This window comes from Falco peregrinus, chromosome 5 (assembly GCF_023634155.1).
Source record: "Falco peregrinus isolate bFalPer1 chromosome 5, bFalPer1.pri, whole genome shotgun sequence".
NCBI lineage: Eukaryota > Metazoa > Chordata > Aves > Falconiformes > Falconidae > Falco > Falco peregrinus.
In genome coordinates this window covers 83,723,935-83,741,460 of record NC_073725.1, presented here as the reverse complement: position 1 = coordinate 83,741,460, position 17,526 = coordinate 83,723,935, and the positions used below count along the sequence as shown (strand labels likewise).

Here is a 17,526-nt window from a genome sequence, read left to right as displayed (position 1 = left end):
AGAGGCAGAGGGGCTGTAAAGACAGGCAAGGAGGATGAGAGCTGGCACAGGGTGCAGAGTGCGGGCATTGCGACGAGCTTGTGATGGCACATGCTTTGTGCTCTGTCCAAAGTGTTTGTTCCTGCGGTGCAAAAGTTACATGTTGCTGCCACTCTCCTGGTATTTCGTCCTTGCCCTGGGAGCTGCTGAAATCATAAAAAGGCCTTTCAGAAAGAGACTTAAATTATCTCTGAAAAGCTGGGGGGAGTGCATTGGGTTTTTTTAAACCAGGCTCTGAGTGCAACGCATTAAAATGACAAAGGTAAGTAAAGCTCTTGCGATGACAAGAAATTCCTGTCTCAATAATGTGTCTGGTACGTGTTTCGTGTTTTGTGTTTCGCTCTGGAGCCGTGCTGCTACGTGCTCCCCTGCCTGAGCACACAGGGTCGAGCACAAAACACCTGCCAGGCACTGACACCCTGCGGGTGCATTCCTGGGGCAGCCGGGCCGGGCCCCTCGGGGTGCTCGCTGGTCGCCCTCCCATCCCTCATGCCCGCATGGCAAGCCCCTGCCACAGCGTGTGAATCAGGTGGAGCTGGTGAGGACGTGGAGCACGGGTATCATCCATCGACCCCTAAACACAGCCCCCGCGTGGCCAGTTGGCCAGCCTGGGGAGAGCCAGCTAGCAAGGCACCAGCCCTACATCCGTTAAATTAACTTAGATCCCCAAAAATCTCTGTGCCTTCCATGCTGGTCCTATTCGTGACCAACAGTGCCGCCAGGACTGCAGCCTCAGATAATTCCTTCTGGCTTTTACTGTGATGAGTCCCTTTTAAGCAAAGGCAAGAGCCACAGGAATCACTGTAGGGGGCCACACCAGAGAGCCACCCAGAGCCGCGTCCCACCTCAGAGAGCAGTTGTGATTTTCTGGAGTCAGAGATTCAATGATTTCCTTTGAGCTGTTTGTGGCTGTGAGTGTTGCTCACTGTTTGCATTGCTAACTGTGTCCTGGCTGCATGTTGCCCAGGAATCCCCGTGCTCACCTCTCCAGTGTGGGTAGAGCCTAACTTTATCAGTTTGACCCAAAATCAACTTCATCCTGCAACACCAGCAACAGAGCAAAATATTTATTTATTTAAGAGATAAGGTCAGGCCTGCAGTAGACTGCAAAGAGAGCAACAGCAAAACAAGCGCAAGCAAGTGTAGCAGCGACGCCTTTCTTGTTACACAGCTTGTCCAGCAGACTCCTCGAGATGTGACCAGAAGCTGGAGCTGGCCCGACAGTACAATGCACGTACAAGTGCAGTACCAGTACCAGTACAAAGTACGGTACAACTAGCAGAGTGCTGCCTTTAGCTGCGTGAATTAAAGCTGGTGTGAAGAGTCAGTGTCTCGGCCACAGCCCACCCTATCACCCGCCTCACATTCTTTTCCTCCTTTCTTTCCTTCCATTTGCAGCACAGATCAGCTCTAGGTGACCATAACTTTAGTTTTATGTTACAGATTTACCATAACTGCCCTGTGAGTCTCTGTAATGTTCTGTTTCTCCCTTTTTTCTTTTCATCCTAACCTGCCTTTCCTGCCTCCAAACCAACACAAAAGCATCTTCAGTGACTCCCTGCTCCCCAGCCCACAGGTAGTTGCCTGCCTGTCTCGCCGCACACGAAGGAGCCTCCTCTCTCGTACCTGCACCCCCGTTCAGGTCTCACACACATATCACGCTTCCCTCAATGGGTGCAGCTAATTGTTCCCTCTCCTACTAGCTGAATGAATTAATGGAATAAGTCATTAGTTGTAGTAATCAAACAGCTGCTCTAGGATAGCCACAGTCTCTGGGGTGTCACCAGCTTTCTGCAGAGAGCCCCATACGACAAGTTAATGGTACAGGTGAGCAACTTGGTAACAAAGTCTAACCTGCTTCTCCTTCCAGACTCTGTTACCAGTTTCACATCTATTTTCACAGTGACTGCATTTAAAATCCTATTAGCTTTGACAGTCATGCACGATCTTGCTGGAATAATGTGAGCATTACCAGCTCTGAATTTTTAACTTCAGTTCCTATGTAAGTGGCCAAAGCACTTTTCGCGATCACCAAAATTTTGCTTGCCGTTGGTTTTGTGATGGCCCTGCTCCGGCTTCCTGTGATGGAAGCACATGTAGCTTCCGTGGGAGTCTGTGGTGGTGGTTTTTGCTCAGCAGTGCAGGCTGATCTGTTACTGTGCCTGGAGACCTTGCTGCCTACCTCTGACACAAGGAACGTCTGAAGAGGAAGGCAGCTTGAAATGCCAGGGGCTATGTATCTGGTGAGGAGCTGAAGACAGACAGTAACATTTTGTAAAAGGTTGAAGCCCCGTTTTCATTTTTTTTTGATGAATATGGACATGAATATTGTCCCTATTCATCCCAACACACCTGATACATAAGACTGTTGAATTGGGAGACTGTGGATGATGGTTCACCTGGAAGTCAATGGAGAGAGTGAGCAGTTCAGACCTTATGGCAGTTGAATAATCCACTGAAGGATCCTCTCTGTCTCTGTGGAGGGTAGAGAGGATCTAGAAAGCAACAAGGTGTAAGCGGAGAAGAGGGCTGAGCCTTTCTCATCTCTGATCCTGCTGCCCAGTCCCAGGCTGCATCGCCCTCACACTGCCTCAGGCTTGTGTCCAGCTTTAGCCACGCTGATGCAGAAACTCTTCACTTTCTGTGGCAGGTCATTTTCTGCCAGTTTAGTGATCTAAGATGACCCAGTAAGGGACCAGGCAAGTACCAGAACCAGCATGAAGCCAGGAGAGGTGAGGGAGTGGTAGAAATGCTGCTAGATTGGCCCCATCATAAATAGGCTCTTCAGCATAAAGTGCCAAGTGTGAGCTGGAATGAACCCACTTCCCAAACCACTCAGATGTTTTCTGATAACTGTCCCGTGCCTGGCTCTTGGCATCAGCCCATGTTACACCCTCGTGTCTGGGACTCTGTAATAAAGATAAGGCAGGTTGTATCACACAATGGAAGCTCAGTCTGAGGCTCAGCTGAACAACCGTCCTGGGGAGATTTCTAGATGCATTAAGTGTCTGTTGTCTCCAGCTGGGCCATGGATAATCAGCTTTGCTATAGAGCTTGGAATTTAGGCTGGGAAATTCTCCACGGAGGCTCTCAGGGGAGAGTCCCTGATGGGTTACATCTATAGAGGCGGCCTGAAGCCATTTCATTCTTTCAAACAGCCCTGAAAACTGCATCTCTGATGTGCTGTTCCAGGAACGAATCACATTGTTTCTGAGAGCAGTACTCAGGGGTGTCTGAAGGGTTTGCATTACACAGGCACTGCAAAAGCTGTTGGAAAAATGGCATGAATGAGAGAAAAATAGCAGTGCCCGGTGTCTTCCTTCTCCTAAAGCTCAGGTACAGACAGCTTTTTTCCCCCTGTAGCTAGACTTGCTTTCAGCCTTGAAGTGTTCACTACTCTAACACCGTGTCATTTGATCATTTATAGGGCACAGCACAAACCAGGTGAGGCATGGGGTTCAAGGTAAAGCCGACATCAGCAGTGAGATCTAGGTCTGACTTATCCACTCCTGGAGGGGGCTGGAAAACAAATTTGCGGAGCAAGCCTGCAAAGAAGAGGAACAGCTCCATTCTGGCCAGTCCTTCTCCAAGGCAAGCCCTTCGTCCTGAAAACAACCAGGAAAGAAGTAAATGATCAGCACCATGACTGTTAGTGTTGATGTCTGAGACATTCTAAACTGGATATACAGTCCATAAGAGCAGGCTGCTGAGGTAGGAAATTTTTCCTTCCTTCTCTCTGTATGTTAGAGGTGCTACTGACTTGGTCTCAAACCACACAGAAGCCTGTAGGTATGTGAAATGATTCAGTAACTGAGGGTAAGTCAGTGTCTCCAAGATATCTCAAAGAACAGGTGGTTACCTACAGCAATGGTGGACAGGAGAAAGGACCAGAAATCCCCCATCCTGTGTTCTGTGTCCCTGTGCCATTAGCCTAGCCCCAGGTGGTGCACAACCCCCCTCTCACCTATGGAGAATGGAATAAAAGCCTCTCTCCTAATGAAGTTCCCACTGGCATCCAGGAAGTGAGAAGGGTTGAACTGATCCGGGGTTTTCCAGTGTAACTCGTCATTCAGAGCGGAGGTCAGCAGCGGAATAATCTCTGTACCCTGAAAGGGATCACAGAAACTCATGGTAGCTGTTTGCAGCAGATCACTTTCCTAGTTGAGCTAGGCTGCTTTCTTTTTTCTAATGTGAAGAGGCAAATAAGGCTAAGCCACAGCAAACAGAACAGGGGGGATGCTTCCCTGCCTCACTGCGGCTCTGCCTGTTTATCAGTAGCTGCTGCTGTCCTTCTGGACAATGAAACATTCCTTTCTTACAGAGTCAGGTCTTTCAAGAAAGATGCTGAAGTAGAATTTCCACATTTGACATAAAAGATTCAAACCAGTGTGATTTAATCAAAGCCTGTCACAGACCACAGTCCAGTGCATGTTCGTAACAGCTATCCTGGATCCAAGACAAAGGATCACATCATAGATTAAACCACATGTCACAGTCTCTTGAGATTTTTGTATCCTTTCTACTTGTCTGCTTTAAACAAAACTATAAGAAATCTATATAGTGTGAGCTGCTAGCCTCAAAGCTCACCTTAGGAATCACGTAGCCTTGGAAATTTACATCCCTAGGAGTTGATCGTGATACACCCATTGGGACAATATTGGCAAACCTTTGTATTTCATGTATCACTGCATCTGTATAAGGCATTTTTTTCCGGTCCTCCAACTTAGGCAGCTCTCCTGGTTCAATGACGTGGTTCATTTCTTCCTGAATCTTTCCTTGGGGAGAGGACAGGATTAAAAAGCTGATAACCCTCTTATCTTGCAACTTAAATGGCTTCTAGTTTGGCCAAGATGAAGAAAAGGGAAAACTCTGAGGGGTATTTGGGAATAGCAGAAGTGGGTAAGCCAGGGCATGGTGTGGCTCTTTCAGGTTTGTTGCTGACCGAAGGGAGCTTAAACTGAGTTACTAGAGTACACCCCATGGCTGATCCTGATTACACACCTTTGTTACCCCTAACCTTCCACTGAAACAAGATCAGAATCAGCTCCTGAGGAGACCTTCAGTGACGTAAGCCCATAGCCTGCGGGAGAATAACGATGGGGGAGCTTTACTGTAACTGTAGACTGGCCCTTAGCCTCTCCCACTTGGCTGGGCTGGTTTATTGCAATCCAGCTGAATAAAATTCCTTTGTAAAGTCAACGGTTGTTATCGCTCTCAGAGTACTCAGAATAATTACTCTAGACAACACTGAATGAGTTCCACTCCCTTCCACAACCACAGCCTTAAGCATGCAACAGTATATTGTACAAGATGACTTCTCAGGCTTACTCTGAATTTCTGGGTATTTCATCATCAGAAGAAGACCCCAGCGCACAGTCGTAGAAGTAGTCTCAGTCCCAGCAGTAAAGAGGTCCAGGGTTGAAAACAACAGGTTTCTGTTGCTGAACATAGTGTGAGGTTTCTTTGACTCCTTCAAAACATACAGGTAACGGCCATAAGTTTTACAGCAAGCGGTACCAATATGTAACTGTGTTGCCACCATTTTTATCTGCATTTCAGCTTGTTGTGATTCCATATGCTCTGGGAAAGGAGATATTTAGCATTTTAGCATTAGAGCCCGTGCTCTATGGAATTTGACTGGTCCCAAGCGTATGTGTGATCCCCAGGTCTAGTTATTAGGTTAGCTGGAATTTAGTTACTGCAATGAAGTTTATCACTGTCCCATTCTTGCAGGAAGGTTTGGGATGATTTCCTCCTTCTGTGTGCTGAGTGGTAACATTTCCCACACATGGGACATCATGACGAGTTCCCTTTAACCAGCACTTTCAGTGGAGCTATGGAGTGAGTACAGCACAGCTCACTGTGGGTACGAACTTTGATATATTATGCTCACTGCAGTTCTTCTGTTTCCACTCACTCCCAATCCCTGACAGATGGCCAGTCCTAATATGAAGTCAGAGCTATGAGAACAGAAAGACTCTGAGACTTAGCTTTAAAGTACCTGTTGTTGCTTCATCAGAAAGGCATCAACAAAGCCTGTTAAGTTACTTTCATTGAATTCTTCTTTGTGTTCCTGGAAGAGCTTCTGGAGAAAATCACCCAGTTCACTGACATTTTGTAGCACAGTCTTGGAAGCTCCAGAGAGAAATCCAAGGGATGGGTAGAAATTATATAACTGTGGAGCAAGAGAAGTCTTTACTGTTAATTGGCATTGTGAACACATACTGGTATATCAAATCACCCTGCTGGTCCCTTGTCACATGCCCTGACATTTCAGGCCATAATTCCCCCACATTTGTTTGTGCAGTCCAAGCAGCTATGAATTGCTGCAGAAACAGAGTGTTTTCTCTCTTATACCTCTGCACGAGTCCTTGCCATGACTTTTGGAAGATTCATCAGCTTAATCTCCTTCCAGGGCTGTTAGCTGGTGCCTCATCCTGGGAGAGTGTCTGTACACAGTGTGTAGCTCTGAGCTGTGCTCGGGTGGTGCTTTTCAGGCTTTGCTAGTCTGGATTTACACCAGCTGCAGAGCGGCTCAGAGACTGCTCCACTGGTGTTCAAAGTAGAGACTTTGTGTCAGGAAGAAATGGACTTATATCAGCTGTTAGTTTCCCAAGATTCAGTTTCAGTGGCCAAAATAAAAGAAAAAGAAGTTTGTCAAACCTGCTTATAGGGGAGACAGAACTAAGACAGTTACTGAAGGTGTAAGATAAGGAGGCAGATTTAAGATTGCATTTCAGGGCCCATCTCTGATATGAGAGACATATTGCACTTCTGCTCTTCAAAGAGGGTAAAGTAGTTCCTTTTGTGAAGACTTGGTGGTTTGTTTTTTTTTCTTTTACTAAACAGGCTTCTCAGACTAATTGCAGGGGCCTGTGAATCTGTGTGTTGCAGGTACAGAACTGCAGGTGTGTTCCTTGCAGGCTCGTGGGCTGATACCGCTCTTGTTCTCAAGCAAGATGTGGGACGCCAGGAGGACAAACACAGGCAACCACATATCCCCCCAAAACCTAAAAGCTAAAACATAAAATCAAGCTCTTACCAGCACCATAGGGGAGCCCAAGAGCTTAGTATTTTCATTAATCATCTTCAGCAAAGTTAGAAATACAGGATCATCATATTCAAACCTCTCTCCAAACAATATAGAGCAGATGACGTTGGATACAGAGTTGTTGAGTATCATTTTTGTATCGAATGGTTTCCCTGTATTTCAAGAAATGAAAACAAAGGATGATGGGATTATGCTCGTTCCAGTCTGGTTTCCTACAGAAATGTAGTCCTGAGCTCCCAAAGAAAAAACTCAGTTACCACCCAGAATGCACAGTAGGGAACTCGGTTTCAATGTTTTAAGTCCTCAGTATAATAACCTACTTCAGTGTATGCTGAACTTTAACCATGAGATACCATTTGCTCAGAGTTAAACTTTCATTAACCTTTATTGTTCTGCTAGACATGTTTTCTGTCTCTGGATGAAAGTCTTCACACTCACCCTGATAGGATTCAAAATATTTGATAAGGGAATTTACTTCCTCCAGGATTCGTAACTCGATGGTTCTCTTTCCCATTCCAAAATCTCGCAGTGTGGACAAGGTGAATCTTCTCATAGTTTTCCATAGCTCTCCATGGCTGAATGCTATGCCTAAAATAAAGGTGTAACATCCTCATGTTACCTGTGGTTAGTAAATGTTTGTAAGGCCTTCTTACACACTACTACCAAAGCTACTTGATAGGCTTTTCTATAAACAAAAAGCAGTCTGTAAGAGGATGATACTCTCTGCAATATAATGAACATAGACAAACTACAAACAATAACCAACCAAAAGGTTGCTTACCATTTCCCTGTGTCATTTGCCTAAATATGGGTATTTCTGCCCTTTCTCCAAATTCTTCAGCATGATTTAAAAGGGCATCCTTGATGGTTTCATATCCAGACAGTACCACAGCTTTCCTGGGTCCAAAATACACAGTGAAGACATTGCCATATATCTTGGAGAGCTGTCAAGGTGAATAAATATGTTAATCCAAAACCAGATTGGGACCCAAACGCTATCAGTAGCCACCCTAGGTGGTTTCTAGCCCAAAAGGAGCCTCCCAGCCCTGCCTGAAGTCTCCAGGTGCTGCTGTAAAGCAACTAATGAGCAACAGCTATCAATTGCCAGCATCTCTGCTTGCACCCTGTTTGCACAACAAGGTGTCTGCTATCAGAGAAGTCAATAAAATGCCATTGCATTCCTGTGGTGTTCTGCAGTAACAGGCCAGCCTAGCAATCCTACCACTCGGAGGCTGGTTAGAAAATGCTGTAGCAGGCAGGCCTGTTTATTTTAATGCCGTTGACCTGAGGCAAGCGGGTGTGCACACATCTTTGAGGTTGAAGCCACAAACACTACGAAAACAAAGCTAGACAATAGCTCTGTCTTTCAGGACAGCACTTGTCTCTAATTATGGCAAGGTGGGTAGTGTAGCAGTCATTGCAAAATTATTTGCGGGCCACCAGAAACTTGAATCCAGCTAGGAAGCATATTCTTGTAGATAATGTCACAGGAGCTCCAGGCTTTTATAGCAAATTAAATATGAATCATCTGTTACACAGAAGGGTGGCTTTGACAATCTAATCATTCACTCAGTATTTTAGACTTCGTTTAAGCACACTGCAAACCATCCGCTCCAAATGTCTTCTTGCTTCCGATGTGCCTGGGTTACCATTTGCTATGCATTAGATACATTCCGGAAATTGAATTTCAGATTAGAAGCATCTTCTGTTATTACAGCAGACAAATTGAATTTGTTTTCATCAAATGGTGGTTTGACGACTTGGGAGATAACATTAACACTGGTTCTTTCATCCCCAGCAGCTTACGGAGTGTGTGGCAGAGCCAGGGGCAGGGAATCACAGCCACCTCCTAGCCTTCCTTTGGTCATTTCTTTGCATTAGCACTTCTTGGCATCAACCCTGTTTTTTCTCAGCAACAAAAGTATTGAAAGTGGCAGGCCTGAAAGCCTAAAGCAAGCTGCTTGGCAGATTATAGGAAATGAGTCTGGTGCCTTCTTGTGAAATTTGTATCATAAAATCCCCCAGTATTGTCAAAAATAGTTGCTTTTCCATACTGGCACCCTCAAACATACCTATGATCAGCCGGGAGCTCAGGAGCAGAGAACCATCAAAATTGTGCTCTGCACAATCCTCTGCACTGTAAATCAAGGCAGATGAACACTGCTATAGGAAATCTGTACTTTTGCAGCCCAGGATGCCCTTTCTTCTGCAACTAACCGGAGAATTTCAGTGTCTGCACTGGCCCCTCACCACGGCTCTTCAGGTGGCTGAAGGAGTTCACTGGGGACTGGGTTTATCCCCTTGTAGTGTCTGGTAAGCACACACGCAGGGTATGTGGCAAGTCACTCATGGCGCCTCAACTGTCTCTACAGAAACCAGAAGAAATCTGAATTCACATTGACTTGTCCCCACCTCCCTGTGGGAACAGAGCAGACGTTTTCTGAAACAAATATTGCACCTGGCTTTATAATATTTGAGTCTTTTTTTTCTCTTTGAGAAATAAAAGTAACCATGGAGCTGTGTAAGAAAAAGCAATTTGTTTACCTAGATACAGAAAAGCCATGCATCAAGTCTTAAATAAACCTGGGCAGTGTGTGCGTGCAGGGGAAGGGTTGAGGAGGCAGAGTTGAGCTTTGCATTGCAGGGATATAATTAGCTTTGGAAATAAATGTACGTATGAACCCATCTCCTCTACTGTGGGGATGATTCCCTCCCTCCCTTCCTCCCCCCCTTCCTTCGCAGAGGTCTGTCTGCAGACAGACATCTCTTCATGGCAAATAGTCCTGATCCGTCAGCAGACTGATCCAATTCGAGTCTTCTACAGGCTCTGAAGGGTTCAAAATACCAACGATATGGAGCTGACTGCAAGGGGTGGAGGTCTACACTTGCGTGTGTATAAAGGAAAGAATGTGTGTATTATATTTATGTATATAAATAGGTGTATGTGTGTGTATACCTCTGAAGGTAAAGTCACTCTGCCAGCCTGCCTATGTATCTCATTTCTGCCCTCTACGCAATGCTAACACAATCGCATCTCCATTTCCCTAGCTGCATTTCTCGCTGCAGGAATTGCATGTTTTCCTCCTGCCTGCTCGCTCAGACCCTACCTCTGTCAGCGACTGGAACGGCTTTTTCAGGTCCACCACATTCAAGTTTCCGATCAGAGGAAGAGGTCGCGGCCCAGGAGGCAAATGGCAAACCGACTTCTTCAAGCTGGTAAGGAAGTAAAGGAGAGCGACTAGCCCTGCTGCCAAAGAGAGCAGCAAACTAGAGCCCACGTACTGCAGCAGACTCTGTATGGCCATGTCTGCACCAGAGTGTGGGCGTGAGCATCTTGGGGTCCTTTTATAGCCCTTCTGTCATCGCCTGAACAAGCCTGAAGTGGCTTTACACAGAGAAAAGGACTCTGAAGTCTTGTTTACTTCTATTTAGACCAGATCTACTTTTTTCCCCCGCCAAATAAAGCACCCTATTTTATTCTGAGACATGGATTATCTTAATCTGGAGATCTTATTTCTCTACAACACTAGGGCAAGGTGTTTGTTTTCCAGTGAAAATCTGTGTTATGGGCATGTTGTGGTCTACATGATTTCAGGGGCAGAATGAAGGGACAGGACCCATGCTGGATTGCTGTCGTGGTGCCAGGTCACAAAACTCAGCTGGACCACTGGTGATGCAATGGAGGAAGCAGGACGCAGGAGGGAAAGCCCACGATAATGTATGGCCCAGGGTGCAGCTGGCAAGGAAGGCAATCTGTCCTCAGGGAAGACAAGGCTGACCAAGGAGGAATTGGAATGGTGATGGCATGAGGATGTGCCAATTCAGGAATGAAGGTGACAGTAGGTCTATCAGGTGAGATAATCGGGTGAGTCTAATCAGGTGAGAGCTCTGATTCTCTTTGTTTTCCTGCCACCCCAGTAAAATCACCTCCTTGAGCAAGACAGTGTTTACATGGTTGACACTGTTATTGATCTTTGTCCCCAAAATCCTCTACCTGCAATTCCAAAATGCCCTTGAAACCACTTCAGTCACTGTTTCACAGTTTACTGTCCAGAGGACTGTGTGCCTGGATGTCCATGTCTGTCTCTAAGTTTGGTGATGACTGCTTCCCATCTGTCCTGCCTGTTTATGAGCAGATGCATGCGATCCTCTAGGAGAAACCATCCCCTCCAGGCAATCCTTCTGCCTAGATCAGGAAAGAGATCCTGGATCTTTGCAACCCGCGAGGAGCCAGGATCAGGCTCTGCAGCTGGCCAGGCAGGGCGGGGAGGTCAGAGGCTCCTTGGGCAGCTGTGGCAGAGGGAGTGCCAGCCAGGAGGAGAACACAGCAACAGTTTTGGCGCTCCAGGTGTACTGAGTCATGCACCATGCCAGGGCAGGGTCCTGCAAGAGCCCGCATGCCCGGGCAACAGCTCCCCAGGAGCCATGTGCACCTTTTGCATCCCTGGGGGATGACAATAAAGCAGAAGTGATCATGAACAGGACACTGCAGTTTTAAATGGTGGCTCTGGGCGAACAGCCAACTTGATGCTCTATCGCATATTCTCAGGTAGGGATATTTTGCTCCCTAGTTGCAGATTCTATCAGATTACTGAGCCGTGCTGCTGTTCAACCCTTTAGAAATCTTTAGTTTTAATAATACTTTTGTTAGAATCCGCCAAGGCTCCCGGGTGCTGGCTCCAGTGATGGAAAAATTATGATTATTTATTAATAATAATAAAAGTACATTAGCTGAAGGCAAAGGGAATCAATAAACTCTAACTAGGTTGACATGAAAGGTGCCTGCACGTCTGCCTGTTCTTCAAGGCTTGTTAGCAGGAGTGGAGTTTTTCACAATGGGGCATTACCCTGCGCAGAAGAGGACCAGGCAGGGTGGGCAAAGAAAGGAGGGCAATGGATGGTCATGTTCCATTTCAAGATTTGCTGCACAGCTGTCAGGTCTTGGTCTGCACCCTCTTCTCCCAGACGTTTCCAAGAATATCCTGTTCTGCCAGACTCTTCTCCAAACAAATGGTATGACCATGGGACTCTTGAAACTTGATAAGATACAGTATGAGTGAGGAAAAAACCCTACATGGGCCCAGTTGGGTACCAACGGAGGAAGTGTATTGTTTCTGTTTACATGTAGCCACCACTGCTCTGTTGGAGTAGAGCTGGCTACTGCCATAGAAAGCAAGAGCACCTTCTCAAGGGCTTCCACTGTAAAGCTTCAGGTTGTACCTGGTGATAATAGAGGATGAAATCTTTCTCAAGTAGTGAGCCCATGGCCTTGTAACCTGCTGGACTGATGCATGCACTGTGGGAAATGACAGATGAGTTCTGCCGTGGGAGGGAATCATTGCAGTTTTAAAATATAACTAACGTGATGTCCTCATCTCCATTTCTCCCTCACAGACCTTGGCTTCCAGTATGCGATCCTGAACACAGCATGTGACTAAGTTGCCGGCTTGCAGGTGAGACATCCCACATGGGGCTGGGGAGAAAATGTGGCTCCCTGCTCACATGTCTTTGTCTTTCTACCAGCCCAGGCCAGAACCAATAGCATCTTCAGGTAAGCAGACTTTGTGGGCATAGCTCAGGGAAATAAGCACTTCCTCTAGACAAGGAGCCTGTACATTAAACAGCCACAGGATCATCTAACTTCTCTGTGCTCATCTGGAGAAGGACATATAATCTTCTAATGGGACACAAGTTAATAATGCTACAGTAACAGTAGGATAATGCAGACAAAGAGCTGTTATAAGGCCATAATTCAGTCAATGAGTTCTGATAACATAATAAAACATGAGAGTGAACACCAAGTGCTTATGTGCCTTGCAAGGCTCTGCCACTGATTTACAACCTCAAGAGATGCGTATCAGCCCATGCATTGTTATCAGGGATATATAAAGCATGAGCACACCCTATTAAACATTAACATTTTTAAAGTCTCAGATGTGTTAAAACTCAGGCTGCTCCTTGCTAATGGATTTTGTTCAGTGACAAATGTCAATGCAAAAAGAAATCAAAAGCTTTCTGACTTTGACCTCTTTCAATTTTTTCAAAATTATTTCATTGTTTTATTGGCTTACACCCACTTCTTCCCATCCTGCAAGTCGGTATTTCTATAGAATTGCTGCAGGGTAGTAATCACTATCTGAAGTGTTCGCTGTGCTCATTTTGATACAAATAACTTGTACTGAACTTCTTTTCATTTATCTGTCAAATCAGTGTGTGTTGCACATCTACTTTGGGAATAAAGGCTCCTGAAAAATACTTTTAAAAGTCATTATTTCACTGCAAAATTTCAATGAAAAATTCTTGGGGGTTTTCCGTATTCTGACCCAAAAGATTCTATGTGATGAGTCTGGTCACTGGGAGAAGAAAATAAAAAAATACGTGCATGGGACTAGTGCGTTGTCCCTGTGCAGAGCCTAAGGTGATGGTATTTCCCACTTGTGCTAAGCATTTCCCACTTTTAGCAACAAACCATTCTCAGGAACTTTGTTGCTTATAAAAGCCTTGTTCTTGGATTGAATAGATGTCATTCCTTCATGAGTCTCACTCACCGACAAAATACATGGGAGAACCTGGGGTTTAGTGCTAGTTATGCACTTTATAATATGCATATCTATAAAAATATTTGCAGTCAAATCCATTGTGGCTATAGCAGAAGCGTGATCTTCCAGACCCCACACTTAAAGCCAACAAGCCGAGGCAGCCTGACCTGGGAAGTCAGTATTGAGAAAGTCAGGTTATAAAGAATTTATTTTCAAAATATGACTGAACAGATCAAATGCCTCAGCATAGCTCCAAGGATCTTTTTGTTCTGGGTCTCTAGCTTCAGTCTACCTCAACACAGTATTGCAGAATTTATATTAATCTGAGGGCAATTTGGGGCATATCACAAAGTGGTTGGTAGGTATCTACAGAGCCAGGGTCCCAGCATCTTACTTTTGAGCCCCCTGTCTTGATGTAGTTAGAGATGTGGATTTAGATACACCAGAATTGTAACTAGCAACGTAAGAAAAAAGTTTTCTTTGGCTTTCAGCGCAGTGTTACTATTTCTACCACGTTTCCCTCTAACCTGACGAGGCTTTGGCTCAGTCATAACAGAAAATGAGCTATCATTCTGTACATCTTTGTAGAGCACATAATATATTAAGGCCCTGACCTTACTGGCATGAAACTACAATTTCCCTGTAAGTGCAAAACAATAATATTTCATTAATCATCCACAACAGAAATCCCCATTCCCCAGACTATTCTAGCAATATTCTGCATTTTTTCTTGTCTAGGAACCTGAATTAAAAGGGAGAAAAATGGTTTACAACAGCCTGTGGCAGTGATGTAGCAAGAGACCTTATGTAAGAGCTGGCGGTGTGCTCGCAGTGCGAGGGTGAGGCATAGGAATGAGTGATCCTGGAAGGATGTTTCTCTGAGGTGTGTTCTGTGCCTGGGCTGGGAACAGCAGTCTCAAGGGCACAAATTCCAGCGTCTGAATGTGCTTGGTCTTGTTCAACTGATTAATTTCTTACAGCTATCCCAAGTCAAGCTACAAAATCCCCTAGTACTATACTCAAAGCCTTTCATGGCTCGTCAATAAATTATTTTCAAATTAACTACCTGATAATTTGAATCTGTAGGCTCTTAAAAGATGCAGCATGGTGAGAGAAAGGAAAATAATGAAAGTCATGGACTTTACCCTGCCCATAAAAAGGAATAAAGGTTCTGCTCTGATGTATTACTCAAGCTGGTGCTTCCAAAAGTAATGCTAAGTATGTAAAAACTCCTTCTGAAGGTACATTTGTACAACTGACAGGTAAGCACCAATAGTGGAATAAGTTTCCAGTGTGATCTGACAACACTGTAAAAGAGTAAACATTTTTTAAACGTTACTCTAGTCCATAATTAATGACTCTCTAGTCCATAATTAATGACTAACAGCTCTGATTCAAGCAAAGGATTTTTCTTCTTTTGAATCTGTCAGGCTGTGTAATTGAAAGGGGAAGATCCAAGGTTTTTCCTCATTTGGGGAGCCTTCTGATTTGAGCCTTCTGATTTTTGGAAAGGGCTCAGGACTCCAGACTCCAGATACTGTAAAACGCCTCATGCTTTACAAATATTATCTGATCTGTCTTGTATAATGGGCACCTTTTGACTGAAACAGCTTTTCAAATTTCCCTGATGCTGTGAAAGTCTCTCACTTCTTTGAAAGATAATATGTGAAAAGTATTTAATACCCTGTTTGTGGCACTGTTTTTACCAAATTCTTTTGGAACTGCTTGGCTTAATCTGCAAATGAGATTTTTTTTTTCTTCGTACTGATTATCTACTGGGGTTTTCATTTGATCTCCTTGGGAAAAACCCATGCTAAACTGCTGAAGCACATGTATTAGATTCTAAGACAAACTGTACCTTTAAAGGAAACTGTAGAAGATACAACTGGTATTTGCAATAAAAACATTAAGTAAGCATAACCAAACACCTGCTACTACACCTGACCTAAATTTGGGTAACTACAACATTTAAGACTCCAAAGAAAGACACTGATTTAATTAACAGGTAACCAAAACATTTGGATATAATATAATACAGCAAGTTGATATAGCCTTTGCATAGAGCTGTGGAATTGTTTAGTTTGGAAAAGACCCTTAAGATCACTGAGTCCAACCGTTAACACTGCCAAGCCCACCACTAAACCATGGCCCTAAGGGCCACACCTACGCATCTTTTAAATCCTCCAGGGACGGTGACTCCACCACCTCCCCGGGCAGCCTGTTCCAGTGCTTGACAGCTCCTTTGGGGAAGAAGTTTTTCCCAATTTCCAACCTAAACCTCCCCTGGCACAGCCCGAGGCCGTTTGCTCTTGCCCTGTCGCTTGTTCCCTGGGCACAGAGACCGACCCCCCCTGCCCACAGCCCCTGTCAGGCAGCTGGAGGGAGCGATCAGGTCCCCCCCGAGCCCCCTGCTCTCCAGGCTGACCCCCCCCAGCTCCCCCAGCCGCTCCCCACAGGGCTTGTGCCCCAGCCCCTTCCCCAGCCCCTGCCCGGCTCTGGACACGCTCCAGCCCCTCCACGTCCCCCTGGCAGTGAGGGGCCACAGCTGAGCCCAGGGTTCGAGGGGCGGCCGCACCAGTGCCCAGTGCAGGGGGACGGGCACTGCCCTGGCCCTGCTGGCCACGCTGGTTCGGGTACCAGCCAGGCTGCTGCTGGCCACCTTGGCCACCCGGGCACACGGCCGGCTCCTGCCCAGCGGCTGTTGGCCAGCCCCCCCAGGCCCTTTCCCTCTGGGCAGTTCCCAGCCCCCTGCCCAGCCCGCAGCGCTGCGGGGGCTGCTGTGACCCACGGGCAGGGCCCGGCACGGAGCCTGGTTGAACCTCATCCACTTGGCCTCAGCCCATCGGTCCAGCCTGCCCAGATCCCTCTGCAGAGCCCCCTGCCCTCCAGCACATCAACACTCCCACCCAGCTTGGTGGTGTCTGCAACTTACTGAGGGTGTACTCAGTCCCCTCATACAGGTCATTAATTAAGATATTAAACAGAACTGGAAAGGATTGCCACTGTCTGTTTGAGAATAACTCCACGGTGGGATCCTTGCATTTCTTTTTCCTTCACTTTTTTCCTTCATTGCATGGGGAATCAGCAAGTCAACCACTGTGCCAGAAACTAAGGAACGTAATTCAGGTGGTTCAGTTTGGTAAAATCAAGTGCCTTGACACTTCAGTTAAGCTTGTCCAGAGAAACCAAAGCCGCTTCTCTGCTGCTCAGTCCGTTGAGATCAGTGAGACAGTTTGCTGCATGTTTTTATGAAAGAGGAGTATCTCCCTTTTACTGTTAAGTATTATAATGAAGTCAAGTGGAAAAGTGCAATTTACCGTATGATAAAAAACATCTATTGTTCATAGCCCTGAAAACATAATAATAAATAAAACCTTATATTTTAGGCTGTGTAAACCAGTTGCTTATGTAATAGGACATGGTGTAATTTTCCATTTACAATACTGTAATAACAAAGCAATCAAAGCATAAACAAAATGCATTTTAAATGGGGCTGCAGGTAATATTTCCGTAATGGCTGTCCTTAACAATTGCAGCTGTTTCTTTTTTTTTTTTTTTTTCTCCAGCCTAGAATCCTTTCTACTTATCTCGGTCATTTAATTAAAAGAAAATCAACTTAAAACAGATGAAAGACCATCCTAAACCAATTGCAGCTATGGGCAAAGATGAAAAAAGACTCTAACAGCATAATCCATGGTTAACACTTGGGTGGGTTAAATTAACACCATTTGTCATCCACCTTTCAGGATGAGATCTGAGACTCTGAAGAGAGTGTGCTGTAAACCTGCGGGCTAAAGGGGTGTTTTTCTTGGTTCTCTCTCTGGAGGGTCTGGAAGCTCACCATTTCCCAAGCATCTGCCAATGACTGCTTGGGTTTACTGGCCTCATCGGCGTTCA

At 45.5% G+C, this 17,526-nt stretch overlaps 1 protein-coding gene and 1 long non-coding RNA gene across 2 annotated transcripts; one reads left to right on the top strand and one right to left on the bottom strand.

Moving 5' to 3' along the window:
* Nucleotides 1-3,390: 3,390 nt before the first annotated feature.
* LOC101915019 (cytochrome P450 2K4-like) lies at nt 3,391-10,549 on the bottom strand. The gene is made up of 9 exons (XM_027779339.1): nt 10,198-10,549; nt 7,872-8,034; nt 7,529-7,678; nt 7,082-7,242; nt 6,041-6,214; nt 5,368-5,509; nt 4,627-4,814; nt 4,004-4,145; nt 3,391-3,644 (listed from the first exon to the last, which is right to left on the bottom strand). Exons 1-9 carry the CDS (start codon nt 10,393-10,395, stop codon nt 3,457-3,459), a joined length of 1,506 nt encoding a protein of 501 aa, XP_027635140.1. The 5' UTR covers nt 10,396-10,549; the 3' UTR covers nt 3,391-3,456.
* Nucleotides 10,186-13,168, top strand: LOC114010692 (uncharacterized). Its single transcript, XR_003552279.2, has 3 exons — nt 10,186-10,306; nt 10,686-10,942; nt 12,485-13,168. It is a non-coding gene; the product is annotated as an uncharacterized LOC114010692 (long non-coding RNA).
* The last annotated feature ends 4,358 nt before the right edge of the window (nt 13,169-17,526 follow it).

Bases quoted from the DNA above. Each gene is read 5' to 3' on its own strand.
- LOC101915019 (XM_027779339.1), bottom strand. From the start codon at position 10,395: ATGGCCATACAGAGTCTGCTGCAGTACGTGGGCTCTAGTTTGCTGCTC. The intron at 8,035-10,197 runs GTAGGGTCTGAG...TCACCTTGACAG, and splicing joins CGTTCCAGTCGCTGACAGAG to CTCTCCAAGATATATGGCAA. The intron at 4,146-4,626 runs GTGAGCTTTGAG...GATCCCTTTCAG, and splicing joins AAGGCTACGTGATTCCTAAG to GGTACAGAGATTATTCCGCT.